Consider the following 15,564-nt stretch of genomic DNA (forward strand, 5'->3'; position numbering starts at 1 on the left):
CCATTATTATCATCTAGCCCGACCTCCTGCACAACACAGGCCACAGAATCTCACCCACTCACTACTGTAACAAACCCCTAACCTATATCTGAGCCACTGAAGTCCTCAAATCATGGTTCAAAGACTTCAAGGTGCAGAGAATCCTCCAGCAAGTGACCTGTGCCCCATGCTACAGAGGAAGGCCAAAAACCCCCAGGGCCTCTGCCAATTCCTTCCTGACCCCAAATATGGCGATCAGCTAAACCCTGAGCATGTGGGCAAGACTCACCAGCCAGACACCCAGGAAAGACTTCTCTGTAGTAATTCAGATCCCACCCCATCTAACATCCCATCACAAGCCATTGGGCATATTTACCGCTAATAGTCAAAGATCAATTAATTGCCAAAATTAGGCTATTCCATCATACCATCCCCTCCATAAACTTATCAAGCTTAATCTTGAAGCCAGATATGTCTTTTGCCTCCACTACTCCTGTTGGCAGACTATTCCAGAACTTCACTCCTCTGATGGTTAGAAACCGTCGTCTAATTTCAAGTCTAAACTTCCTGATGGCCAGTTTATATCCATTTGTTCTTGTGTCCACATTGGTACTGAGCTTAAATAATTCCTCTTCTCCCCCCCCCCCCCACCTTGGTATTTATCACTCTGATGTATTTATAGAGGGCAATCATATCTCCCCTCAGCCTTCTTTTGGTTAGGCTAAACAAGCCAAGCTCTTTGAGTCTCCTTTCATAAGACAGGTTTTCCATTCCTCAGATCATCCTAGTAGCCCTTCTCTGTACCTGTTCCAGTTTGAATTCATCCTTCTTAAACATGGGAGACCAGAACTGCACACAGCATTCCAGATGAGGTCTCACCAGTGCATTGTATAACAGTACTAACACCTCCTTATCTCTACTGGAAATACCTCTCCTGATGCATCCCAAGACCGCATTAGCTTTTTTCACAGCCATATCACAAGTAATAGTTAACATGAATTTGTCAAGCACAAATCATGTTTTACCAACCGAATATCCTTTTTTACACAGGGTAACAAGCCTTGTAGATAGGTGTGAAGCAGTAGATGTGATATATCTTGACTTAGTAAGACTTTTGATACTGTCTCACCTGACATTGTCATAAGCAAACTGGGGTAATATAGCCTAGCCAAACCTACTATAAGGGTAGTGCACAACTAGTAGGAAAACTGTACTCAGAGAGTAGTTATCAATGATTTACAGCCAAGCTGGAAGGGCATATGAAGTGAGATTCCATAGGAATCGGTCCTGGGTCTGATTCTATTTAATATCTTCATAAATTATTTTGATAATGGCATACAGAGTACACTTATAAAATTTGCGCATGATAACATGCTGGGAGGGGTTGCAAGCACTTTGGAGGACAGAATTAGAATTCAAAATGATCTTGAAAAGACTGTAGAAATGGTCTGAAATAAATATGATGAAATTCAATAAGGACAAATGCAAAGTACTCCACTTAGGAAGGAACAATCAATAGGAATGGGAAACGACAGCCTAGGAAGGAGTGCTGCAGAAAAGGATCTGAGGCTTATAGTAGAACACAAACTAAATACGAGTCATCAGTATAAAACTGTTGGAAAAACTCATTTTGGGATGCATTTGCAGTAGTTTTGTAAGCAAGACACAAGAAGTAATTCTTCTGTTCTGCACTGATAAGGCCCCAACTGGAATACTACATCCAGTTCTGGGCATTGCGCTTTGGGAACGATGTGGACAAACTGGAGGGAAGCAACAAAAATGATTAAATGTCTAGAAAACATGACCTATGAGGAAAGACTGAAAAAAATGGGTTTGTTTATTCTGGTCAAGAGAAGACTGAGGGGGGACATGATAACAGTCTTCAAGTACGTAAAAGGTTGTTCTCATCCACTGTAGGCAGGATAAGTAGTAATGGGTTTAAACTAGGGCGGTCGATTAATTGCAGTTAACTCACACGGTTAACTCAAAAAATTAATCGTGATTAATACACTGTTAAACAATAGAAAACCAATTTAAATTTATTAAATATTTTGGATGTATTTCTACATTTTCAAATATATCAATTGGATTATCTTCTGCAAATGTAAACAGATTGTCTGAGCGATTGGCTGAACAAGAAGTAGGACTGATTGGACTTGTAGGCTCTAAAGTTTTACCTTTTTTTTGAATGCTGGGTTTTTTTTCTACATAATTCTACATTTGTAAGTTCAACTTGCATGATAAAGAGATTGCACTAGAATACTTGTATTGGTTAAATTGAAAAATACTATTTCTTTTGTTTTTTACAGAGTAAAATATTTGTAATAAAAATAAATATAAAATGAGCACTGTACACTTTGTATTGTGTCGTAATTGAAATTAATATATTTGAAAATGTAGAAAACATCCAAAAATATTTAAATAAATAGTATTCTATTATTGTTTAACGGAGTGATTCATTGTGATTAATTTTTTAACCACTTGACAGCCTTAGTTTAAACTGCAGCAAGGGAGATTTAGGTAAGACATTAGGAAAAACTTCTTAACTGTAAGGGAAAATTAAGCACAGGAACAAATTACCTAAAGAATTTGTGGAATCTCTGTCATTAGAGGTTTATAAAAACAGAGTAGACAAACACGTGTCAGGGATGGTCTAGAAATACTTAGTCCTGCCTCAGTGCAGAGGACTGGACTAGATGACCTATCAAGGTCCTTTCCAGTTCTGCATTTTGATGATTCTATGATTCACTGAAGCTGAGGTTGGGATGCTAAGGTGAGAATACTTGCAAGCTTACCCATCTTGAATCTCAAAAAACTATTTGTAGACTTGAAGGAAGAACATGCAACAGCTATTATGTAGTAACTTATGGTTACTACAAAGCTGGACTAAATTTAAACCAGCAATACAGTTAGAAGGACTACTATTCTGTTGCAAGATATGGGATGTCTTGCACAAACTAATAAAATAGACCATTAAGATTTTAAAAAAACCCTAAGTGTAAGTCTCTATTCTATTAGATATAAGAGACAAAAAACCCACAACTTTTGCGAGTGGTACTCTAAGTTTAGCCTGAGGTGGTCTGCAAGCTGAATGCTAATCTTTATTTATCAGAGTTTGAGCTTTAAATAGGAAACAAAAGTCCTAGTTGTGCACTGAACTGCATTTGAACTGAATACTTCAGATAAGATAAACTAAGCAAAGTGTCCATTTGAATGTTCTTGGAGAAGAAAGTTACATCACAGTTACCTTATATAGAACTTTATTTGAAATTAATGGTGAGAAGGAAAGTTTCAGTAGCTTTATAAGACAAGTGTAAATGTCAAGTAAGTTAAAGTTAGCAAGCTACACAGAAAGCAACAGCAGGAAAATCTATAATTGCTTTTACAACCTGTGCCGTATCTTTGGGTGCACCAAACAATTGTGTGTACCCCTTATAGTAAAACTCAACAACAAACAGAATACACATCTTCAGACATAAGACAGCTTTAAAAAAGCATTCTCCCCTATTTGTCACTGACAAGATTCTCCCAAAAGTGAAACAATCCCTTTGTTGTAACAAAGTATAATTTACAAGAGATTGGTCAATTTCACTTCTGCTGCCCCAGCAGTTTGAAGGACTCTCACTAACCAGTGGTTTCAGATTTCATTTTGCTGCTCCAGAAATCTATCAATATGAGGAAGAAATGGTGAAACCAACACCTGCATAAGTACAGAACGCACCTCCTCACTCCCTCAGCAGAGACAGCATTCTTATCAGCAGCTGAAGGTTAGTAGCTTCTGTTGCTTAAATTTATAGAGCAGGAGATTGAGATTGAAAAGAGTCTGGTCATCTTCACTCCAGCTAAAGGATAAGAACTGCAGCAGTGAAGTTGGCGACTCTTAAAATAAATGTGCCATAAACAGCAACAATGGTGGAGATATAATCTGAATGGGAGAGGAAAAAGGAGAGGAAGAGAATGAAATTTCCCAGTTTGGAAGGAAGGATGAGTGGAATATCCATCCTTTCATTCTGCTATAAAAAAAAGCAAAGAGAAAAAGAAACACTGTCCTTGCAGCAGCTGAGAAGGAGGGAGGGAATGAAAAGAAAGAAGAATCTGTGGAAAAGCTTCCGAACTATCAAACATCTACCATCCAGGAAAGATGGGACCAACAATAAAGCCCAGACTCAGCACCTGAAAAGAAGGCTAATTTTGTACACTGTACCCATCTGCTCACCCCACCTCTCCCCACAACGTGCACTAGTTGGCTGTTAAAAATACAATAGTTTTCTGAAACCAATGCACTGCCATCTAAAGTGTTAGGGTGGAGAATGTTCCATACTTTCTTACTTGCCTCTCACTATAATGTCCAGTAAATTTTTCAAGCCCTAACCAAAGTGATTTGCTCAAATATACTGCTTATTTGCAGAATGCTACTGTATAGTTCACTTGGTGATATATTTATCTTTATTCTGTAAAACATAATTTATTATGGTTCTTGGTAAGGAGATTACTGTAGCATATTTATATGTGGAAGACAAAAATGCATCATGATGAGCAACACACAGGCTTCCTTCTGGTTTCCAATATCTGCAATACAACAACTACTTGGATCTATGATTTTACCACATACTATCTGGCTTTGCCTGTTCACTATTAGTTTCTTCCCCTCTTATTCCACTCATACTTTGCTTACCTCACTGGTTCTGAAAATGATGCGATAGTTATATAGAGGTCCATTTTCTTTTATTTCATCCGGTTTTTCTCTTCTAATGCTCACAGCTACTGGACCCAGGCTCTCATCTACCCCAAAATAGTTCCAGTGTTCTTGGGTATAAAAATAAAAATAAAGGAAAAATTCATGTTACAGCTCTCACAGAAACATTTTGCATTCAGATAATTTATTAAGTGTGAAATTCTGGACCCAATGAAGTTAATGGGAGGTTGCCATTGACTTCAGTGAAGCCAAAATTTCACCCTCAGTCATCAATTCATCAATGAGATCTATCTATATTTATAGGGTGAAATTCATCTTTGTGCCTGTACTCAAAACAAAGCTGAAATGGGACTTAACATATGTTTGCCCCTTATGCTCCCTTTGCAAAGGGGTAGGTTTCACTTATACTAAATTAATCAATACATTTGACCCAATGCATTAAAAGTAAAAGTATGGAAAGCAAATGAATGGATGCAAAAAATTCAGAACTACATATTTAAATCTGAAATGACAGTGTTGATTATACTATAAAAAGAAGTATAGACTATACTTGACTCTCTCTGTAGACAAACTTATAGCTTGACAAATGACAGTTCAGGGGCAATACAATAAACCTCTACAAGTATTTGAAGGGCATAAAAATCAATCAAAGAGAGTGAAGTATTATTTGAGAAGTAAGTGAGAAAAAAGGCATAAAACTAATGCAGGGACAAAATTAAATAGGGGAAAATTTAGGACGAATATCAAGAAACATTTCATAACAGAGACACCACGGAGAAGTACCCCAATAGAAAATGAAGTTTTAATTGAGTTTAAAATTGGATTGGATAAAGCAGAGGAAAACATGGCAGAAGAAACAATCACTTATTTGCTGCGTGACAGGTAAAATGAATTAATTCTTATTTTACACATGTAAATTACTCAATTCGTAAGCACAAATCCAAATTTTCCAGTATAGAAAAAAAAATGTAGTCCAACAAAACGTAGACCTAAAAACTTAAGCACAAGCATTCAGAAGTTGAGCTAGGAGACCTCTTTACTATTTATAATTCTTGGACTGTTTGCATGAGGATTGAAGTAGTTGAGGTGAGAGAAGAGTTGCCACTAATGTAGTATGTCATACAGTTAAATGGAAACCTATCTTGAGTGACTAGTTCAATTCAAATCTAGAAGGCCTGGCAGCCTGAGTTTAGAGAACCACTCAGTAAATTATAAACAAAAGTAATTCACAAGGCAACAAGTCCTATTACATCATAATATTGTAAGTATTTATGGAATACATAGAGTAACAGAAGATTACAGGCCCTACCAAAAAAGCAACACATGACTTAGTTGAACTTCAGGCTGGAACTTCATTCTTTCAATTAAAAATAAAAGATTCAATGTGGGGGAAATGCCACCTATCATTTTCAGAATTCTCTGGGAATTTCCTGCTTTAAATTAGACTCATTAGAGAATTTACATTTCCTTTCAAAGTAGTATAAAACAAAACTTTGACTGTAGTAGTATGTGTAGACTGTGCACAACTTATGGAAGTTCTTTATTAAAAAATTAATTACAATTTGGGAGCGCTATTACAAACTTGGATAAACTTGTAATTCTCAACTTTTAAAAAAGCATGCTTTTTCACATACCAGCAAGTTTAACCTCATAGCAGATTAGCTTACATTGATCTATTGTTTATTTTTTGTACAGCAACCAAAATGCATATGACCTACAAGGGTATGTCTACACGGCATCTGGGAGCAAGCCTTTCAGCCCACGTCCACAGATTTGTAGTAGAGGAGCTAATGCAAGAGTGCTAAAAATAACTGTGTGGATGTGGTGCTTTGACACTGCAGCTCAGATTGGAGTTCAGGCTCTGATCTCTCTCTCCTTCCTCACCCTCAGGCTTCAGAGTTTGGCAATTAAAAATATGTAAATATTTTCACATCATCTGATTTATTTAGTTTTCCCAGTAAAAACTTTGCTCACTGCTTCCTTAACCTTTTAGACGATAATAGACTCCATCTGATCAGAGATACACAAGGCAACTCTATCCTGTATATCAGCACAAGATGACCTATATTGAGGGATCTGCCTGCATTTGCCATATCATCACTGAAAAAGCAGCATTGCTGCACCTATTACAGCCAGCTCTGAACACTTTCAGGCACCCCAAAAATTGTTTATCTAATACTGCATGGGAAATGGGACACTCTAATTGCAAGTTTTTTTCCTCTGCTGGAGGTTGGGTACTTTCTTTTCTTCTTCACAACAATTGTTTTGCATCATGACTAGAGAAAAGGAGCGCAACTGTGCATTTCTGATCTGCCTTAAGAGACAAGCTTCTCTTCCACCTTCTATTTGTGTGTGATCATTTCACTTTCAGAATCCAAGCTTACATGTTATTACACGCACACACAAAAAGGCCAGGCTCTCCCCTTAGCTTGGAGGGGAACTTCATTTACCTCCTCTCCCAACCCACTGCATGGGAGAGTTGGCATTCTCACCCTCTACACTTGCCTTCCCAATCACTCCCCTATGTTACCACCCATCCTCTCAACTGTTTCTATCTCTGTCCTTACCGCACTCACATTTTCCTTCCATGGTGTTCTAATCTCCTGTCCTATACCTTTCACTATATTTTCATGCTCCCAGTCTCCCTCCTGCTCCTCAAATTCCATTGTGCTCCCCTCAGTCTCCATCCACATTCCCTTATATATCTGCTGACCCTCACCCTCCTTGTATCCTGCTCTTTTCCACTGTATCCCACATTCCCTTGCACCCAATCTTAATCCCTCTCCTACACCCCCACACATTCTCTTTTCCCATCACAATTTCCTGCACAGCTTCCAAACCAGACAGCCGGGCACTCTGCGAGGTATTTCATCCCTAATGTTTTATATAGCCTGTTGAGACAGTGAATAGAAGGCACCAGGAAAGTGACACAGATACCGAGTCCTAACCGTGCTACTGCTTGGGGCAGGGAGTATTGAACAGAAGCTGAAATTTATTATTGCATGCAAATATGCAAATTAGCTCATTACATTTTGTGTGTGTGTGAGTGTGTGTGTGTGTGAGTGTGTGAGTGTGTGATGCTACATGTGGAGCTACACAACTTGGCAAATGTGAGTTAGTGCTAATGTAAGCCTCTATATGTTTACACGGTCAGCAGGTCACATGTTCGCTTGAAAAAGAAGCATTTTCAAAAATGAAACATCTACATGTCTCTATCTTCTAAACTCGTCTGTCTTCAAGTTCTGTATACCAAGCCTCTAAATCTTTCTGACACTTACTACAGTGATTCCAATTAACATTCACTCACTGGGATAGAGTAAACTACACCAAGAATTAGTTTGGAAGTTTGGACCTAATTCAAACAGATGGGAAGCAGTTTTGTAGATGCTTTAAATGTAGATAGGGGACTACAAAATAGCATGATAAACTCATTATCAACAGCTGGCGAAGCCATAAGTAGGGGGCCAAAGCTCATACTGTCATATTGAGAATGACAGCCACAATCAGCATAACTCTTGCAGGTGTCCTCTGAAATTATCATATATTGAACTGGACCTTACTGTGGCAAAAATACGCCATCTCAGGACATGTATTGTACGGTCACGTATCCATGCATTTTGAAGCACAGAGCCAAGATGCAGTGGCCCAAACACTTGATGAGCAGCAATACCATGGCATAAACATTCCAAAGTTATGAATTCTCATGCTATGATCTTGAGTCCTACAATTTTTAGGTGGCTCATCTTCTGAACTTCCTCACTTACTCAGGACTGAAGCAACAGGTTGGCCTGCACAGAGAGGGCCACCCTTTCCTTGTAGGCTTTGCTAGTGGCACCAAGGCTGCCCTGAAGATAAGGGTCAAGTGGATGACGGCTGGAGTGTCTGAGATGATGGCTGGGGACTTACCAGTGGCAGTTGGGGCCAGTAATAAGCTCCAATATCTCTTGCCCTGCCAGCTGGCCACCCACTGCTGCCACTGACTATTCTTCTAGCTGGTCCTTCCTGAACAGATCCAGCAGTGAGAGGAACAAGAGGCGAGGTAGAGGGGCTTTCTGCAAAGCAGGTGCTACAGTGTACCCTTGGCAATCAACAGAAGCAACTACAGCCCCTAACCACATGTGTAAAGATCCATATGGCCTGCAAGAACACACGACAGGTATGCATGTCATGCACTAAGCAGCTCAGCCAATTGAATCCTGGACAAATGGTTCTAAATTAAAGTTAGTTATCAAGGAAAAGAACAGAAAACCACTATAATACAGAGTGTGGACACTTTCCATATTTAGTTCATTTTGCCAACATTAAAAATAAGATTCTTTACTACAAATATTTCTGTATATGAATGTTTGACTCAAGTGATGCCACAATTTCATGGTTAAAGGATGCTGTCAAGTACTTTAAGCCCAAAATGTAGATTGTTACTTACTGTATACAAATTTATATCAATAGCAGCATTCAAACATTTAAAAATAAATACAAATAGGTTTATGTAAATATTAAACACTAGGAATCCAAACACTACAGCACTGTCAGGGGTTCTCAAACATTTTCATTGTGTGGGCCTCATCTTAAAGAGTCTTATGAACCCCTCCCCGCCCATTCATAATTACACAGAGAATTTCCCTTTCTTTTTTAGCTGTCTTTTAATGTAACTTAGCAACTAGAAATGAAGTTCCAGCCAGTATAACCAACAGTCAGTTTTTCTGCATATTGCCAGAAAGTGTTCTGTGGACCACATTTTGGGAAAGTACGTGCTCCTACATGAGAACCAGAAACTAAGCAATCCAGTCTCATTATCCATGCCAAAATGAAATCAAAAAGTAAACAAATTCAGTTGTTAAAACACTTTCCCTTTCAATACTTCAAGCTTTTATAAATAAGACATGAATAGAGACTTTTCAGCATATGATTTTTAATGTATGCATCATTAAAAGCCTAGATTTCCAATCTGAATGTAATTCTAAATCCAGAATGTTAAACAAGGGACTAATGAGTACTGAAATTATCTCAGATTATTTTTGTTACCATTGGTTTGATTTTATAAAAACAAACATAATACCTGGCTTTTACAGCATTAGTTATGCAATATTATGGGCTGTCTGACTAAGTTAGTACAATTATTATCCTACTGATTGTAAAGAATGCTATATGCAGCTATTTTATTTAAAGCCAGGGACCTACTTTTATTCCAAATGCAATCAGCTAGTGTTTTTGCCACTGACTTCAACAGAAGCAAAAGTAGGTACTTTGTTTTTGCAAAATAACGTTGTATTTTTAATCCAATGACATATCCATTGGTGCTCTGACAGTTAGTGTATCCACATATATATATATACATATACACATACATATACACATACACACCCCTCTACCCCAATATAACATGAATCCAGATATAACTCGGTAAAGCTGCGCACTCCGGCGGATCAAAGCAAGTTCAATATAATGCGGTTTCACCTATAAAGCGGTAAGATTTTTTGGCTCCCAAGGACAGCGTTATATCGGGGTAGAGGTGTATGTATATATATATATACACACACACACACCCCTATCCTCTGGAAAAATCCACCATTGCCTGTGGAAAGCTAGTTGACAAAAAGATTGATTCTTACTGCTGTTTTTTAAGATAATTGCTATCTAAGAAAGAAACTGCTGCTATTCAAAAATACTGAAATTTTTGTAGAATTACGTGAATAAGAATTCTCTTCCTAGAGTGATAACTGTAATGGAAGATATCATGCACATAAATCAAGACTGTTGCCTTTTACCTTCATTTAAATGTTTTGGGTTTTTTTGCCCTGAATCAAGATGTATGCTTTTTTTATTATTATTATTATTATTATGGGTAAACTTACTTCTAAGTTATTAAAATGTCAGCAGAATACAGCACTCCATAGTAAGATTTGCATGAATTATTACATGCCAAAATAATTTCCTATTTGGAGTCACAGAAAAGTGATATATTATAGGAAAAAGAGGTTACTTACCCTTCTGATAGAAGAATTTCCGATAATAGTATGCACCAAGGTCCACGTGTTCAACAATGTATCTTTTCACTCTATCTAAATGTAACACCAGATTTTCCTTGGGTACTTCAAGTACTGCCACTCCTGCATTTGTGCAATGGGAGCTAAGAGCAGACTCAAAAGAGGCACTTTCGCATCCACTGAAGGAACCTGAATTAGATTTGGACAGGCTGATCTTCCGTTCTCCTTCCCCGCCAATCTCATTACGAAAATAAGGACAACTCATCACAAGTTCATTGCTTTTATCATCCCCCTGGTCCATATTGAGATTTCCTTTTGAATTCAGGTCTTCAGTGCTGCCCATAGGAGAGTTAAAACTTGCAGAATGGGACAAGGGCCCAGAAACTAATGATGCTGCAGCAGCAGCAGAAGCTCCTGTTGTAGTGTTCCTTCTTTTAATAACATTATGTCGGTTGATTGCTGCTTCATTTAAATCAAATAATATACTCTGAACATCATAATGGGCAAAGCATTTTGGACAAGTCCAAGGCCTAACACTGTCTTCTGACCGGTTATCTTCAAGGTCTGAAGACTTTGAGAGTTCCCCTTCACCTTTGGCATTACGCAACTTACGAAAAATAGAAGAATCTCCAGTCTCTGATTTTGAGCGCCTTTTAAGTGGTTTCTCCCTTTCCTTAAAGAGTCTGAGGTTCTCTCTCTGAGTGATTGGCCCATCTATCACATCCAAAGAGAATCCTGAACCCTTGCTTCCACTGGCTATCAGAAGTTCACTGAGCTTTGATGGAGCTGGGCTTCTCTGATCAGATTTCTCATCTTTATAACCCTTTAATAAATCAAAAAAACTCTCCCCTGAAGTTCCCTGTTTATCTATTGAGGATGTGCTGCCATATTCCCTGTGCAGTGATGGCCCAGATTTAAAAGTGGGTGAAATACATTCATCAAAGCTATCCACATCAAGCTCACTTAGGGTAATGTCACTGTTACTGCGTTGTCTTATTCTGCGAAGGGCTTTCCTAGGGGAACTGGGGTAACCATCAGGTGTAAGAAACCTAGAGTCTAGATTCTCAGATTGTCTTGTTTTGTTTTTAAGAGTGTTCTGGATACTCTTTAACATGACAGAGTCACTAGCATTCAGGTTAACAGAGCTCCCCTGACTCCCAGGACTGCTTTTAGAGGACATACTATCAAGGCAACTTGATGTTTCAATTTCCTGACTTGATCTACTAGTTTCTTTGACATTTTCCTTCCTTGGGGGCCAGTCAGCAATCCTGGCCCTAACTCCCATTTTGGGAACACCAGGAGTAGAGGTAAGGTGGTGGGGACCTTCACTGCGTGAAGGCCCCCCTGGAGCCATGACTGCAGATCCTAAGCTGCCATTCTGTGACCTAAAGCGCCTCATGTAAAAGTCATCTGAATGGACTTTAGAACCTCCATCTGTTCCAACTGCTACCCCAGTGGCAACAGCTCTTTCAGTCTGGGACCGCTTCAAGCTGGTCATGATTTGTAAATATGTTTAGCTTTAGTAAGTTCCAAAAGAAGACATAGTCATCTCTGCTTTTTAAATGCACAATTCCCTTTTGGAGAATAGTCTCCAAAATATACACTGGTTGCATGAGATCCCAATCCTGGTCATTTAAGGAAGTGGTTAAATGACAGATATCCAGGAAATTCAGGTCTTCAGTAAGTTTTGATATGTAATAGCTCCTTTAGCTTCTGCATTTTAACAGGTGGCCATATTCCAATAGGCCTAAATTGTCTTAGCATCACTTGGGATCCAAAACTTCAGAGTTATTATAATCCAATGATTTTATGCCTAGAACAGAGAAACAGGGAGACAAAAGTATTAGTAATTTTATGTAAATGCATTATCCCACAACCAAATGTATTAAATAAATTACTACAACTAAAGTTATATGTAAAACAAACAATCCACTTTTAAACCCTCCTTCACTGTATCAAAAATGTAGAGTGGTGGAATTTTCATGTACTGTACCTATTGATTGGCATATAGAAAGACTATTATTACTTTTGGATGCAGCATTTGTGTACAAAGCACACCTACTGAACAGGTCCGTGCTGTTTTCTAGGTTGGCTGGCAGAGAATATTACAAAACAAAGCAGAGAGCACTCTGCCCCCGGCCACAGCTCTAAGCCCACTCACAGTATCCCAAGAACCCTAACTAGTTAATAAAATACTTCATTGTGACAGGTATGCTCCATATTAAAGCACACATATACTGTACAAATCATTGATTTATTACACACTCAGTAGACTAGTTGAGTTAGAAGAATATAATTCTTTTAAGGTTTAGAGCAAGCAAGACTAATGTTTAGATGTCAACCACCCTTGTGAGTAATTAGAAATCAATATCCACTATTCCCCTTTGTTACTATTTCACAATTATTTATACTACTGCTAATAACAAAACTGCAGAAAGCTAACAAGAAACAGATTCTAAAAGGTTTCTACTGTAGACATAAGTTATTTCAGGAACACTTATCCTATGCTTTGCCCCCACAGTCCTATTTGCACAAAAGCTGAATATTTCAGAAAATATGTAACATCACCTCAACACCATTTTCCCACTTGTTATGTATACACAATGTGAAGGTGTGCACGTGAACACACACACACACACACACACTTGCATACCCAGATATGAAAATGTTTCACTTGCTGAGAAAATACTGTGAATATCACAGCTCTTCTGTATTCCAGCTTCACAAGGCTACTGAAAGAAATGCTCTTCTACACTCCCCAGCACCAAAACTGATGACAAAGCATTATGTTACTCTTTGAGGAGCTACAAAAAGTTATACAAATACGCCCCAATTGGTAGAAGACAAAGGCATGAGAATGTCAGCATAAAATCCAGTACTGCTGTGTACATCCTTTAACAAAAAGAAGTGGATCATTTTCAAAGACTAAACCAATTACACAAAATGTGGCCTTTAAATACTTGCCAAATATCTGTGGAAAGATGCTGCTGAACCAGCACCACGTTGACAATGCAGTATTGTCTATGAATCAAGGGTTCTGGTGCTTCTAGGAAAACTAGTACTTTCTGCAGTCAACTCTCAAAAGTAATGAGTACTTACTTCCACAGTAATTAAATATCCTGCCAGAACATTTTCTACTTCCAAAGGCAGTATGTTTTAATTTCACTTGCCATAGACAGAACCGGTTTGAAACAGCAGCAGGTATTTATATAAAGCTGAACATTTAGGAAGGAAAAATGCAAACTGATTCTAGTACACATAGCAAAAACAGTGCAAGCAGTTAGTGATACTGATGTTTTTGTGCAGCCATTTAGACATGCAATTGTCTTCCTAGTATCACTTCATCAACCATTATTTATAAAAATCATTTTATATAGCTAAATAGGATAACTCTTAAAGGCTGACCAGCTACTTCGGTCACAAAACTACTGAATTTGCAATTATTTCACAAGCCAAACTTTTCATATGTGGTCACTAATTATGTGTTCCTCGTTTTGAGCCTGGGAGGGGCCAGTCAGCAGGTGCTCTTATTGAGACCGGAAGGTCTGATATGCAGAAGTGCTGAGCACTCTCAGTGGCAACTGAAGTCAACCGAAGATGTTCTATGAACATACAGGATCACAAGAACAGCCTTACTGGATCAGATCAATGGTCCAGCTAGCCCAGTATCCTGTCTCTGGCAATGGCCAGTACCAGAGGCTACAGAGGGAATCAACAGAACAGGAAGATTTCGAGTGAGCCATCCCCTGTCGTCCAAGTCTAGCTTCTGGCAGTCAGAGGCTTAGGTCACCCAGAGCATGGGGTTGCATCCCTGATCATCTTGCTAATACCCATTGATAGGCCAATGCGCCACGAATTTATCTAATTCTTTTTTGAACCCAGTTATAATTTTGGCCTTCACAACATCACATGGCAACAAGTTCCACGGGTTGACTGTGTGAAGAAGTATTTTCTTTTGTTTGTTTTAAACCTGATACCTGTTAATTTCATCGGATGACCCCTAGTTCTTATGTTATGTGAAGGTGTAAAAAAAATAATTCTCTATTCGCTTTCTCCATTCCACTCATGATTCCATAGACTTCTATCACATCTCCCCTAGACCATCTCTTTTCTAAGATGAACAGTCCCAGTCTTTTTAATCTCTCCTCATATGAAAGCTGTTCCATGCCCCTAATCATTTTCGTTGCCCTTCTCTGCATCTTTTCCAATTCCAATATATCTTTTTGAGATGGGGTGACTAGAACTGCATACACTATTCAAGGTGTGGACGTTCCATGGATGTATATATTGGCATTAATATATTTTCTGTTTTACTATCTATCCCTTTCCCAGTGATTCCAAACATTGTTAGTTTTGACAGCTTTTTTGACCGCTGCCAAACACTGAGCGGATGTTTTCAGAGAACTATCCACGGTGACTCCAAGATCTCTTTCCTGAGTGGTAACAGCTAATTTAGACCCACCATTTTGTTGTATAGTTGGGATTATTTTTTCCACTGTCCATTCCTTTGCAATCATCAACATTGAATTTCATCCACCATTTTGTCACTAGTCACCCAGTTTAGTGATAGCCCTTTGTAAAACTCTTTGCAGTCAGCCATGGACTTAATTACCTTGAGTAATTTTTTATCCTCTTTCGTCACTTCACTGTTCACTCCCTTTTCCAGATCATTTATGAACATGTTGAACAGCACTGGTCCCAGTACAGATCCCTGGGAGACCCCGCTATTTACCTCTCTCCACTGTAAAAACTGTCCGTTTACTCCTACTCTTTGTTTCTTATCTTTTAACCAGTTACTGATCCATGAAAGAACCTTCTCTCTTCCCTATGACAGTTTACTTTGCTTAAAACGTGGGGATTACAGTGGATGAGAAGCTGGATGTAAGTCAACAGTGTGCCCTT

General features: G+C 38.5%; 1 protein-coding gene across 7 annotated transcripts in view; it reads right to left on the bottom strand.

Moving 5' to 3' along the window:
- Positions 1–15,564, bottom strand: part of SIPA1L1 (signal induced proliferation associated 1 like 1) — a 378,635-nt gene that overhangs the window by 106,179 nt on the left and 256,892 nt on the right. For all 7 annotated transcript variants that reach the window (XR_004645561.1, XM_034769297.1, XM_034769296.1 and 4 more), the window contains 2 exons: positions 10,663–12,475; positions 4,655–4,785 (listed from right to left, as the gene is read on the bottom strand). Coding sequence is in view for 6 of the 7 variants with exons in the window: in XM_034769297.1 (XP_034625188.1) it covers positions 4,655–4,785; positions 10,663–12,160 (1,629 nt within the window). In the remaining variant the exon portion in view is untranslated. The remainder of the gene's footprint in view (positions 1–4,654; positions 4,786–10,662; positions 12,476–15,564) is intronic.

Source organism: Trachemys scripta, chromosome 4 (genome assembly GCF_013100865.1).
Source record: "Trachemys scripta elegans isolate TJP31775 chromosome 4, CAS_Tse_1.0, whole genome shotgun sequence".
NCBI lineage: Eukaryota > Metazoa > Chordata > Testudines > Emydidae > Trachemys > Trachemys scripta.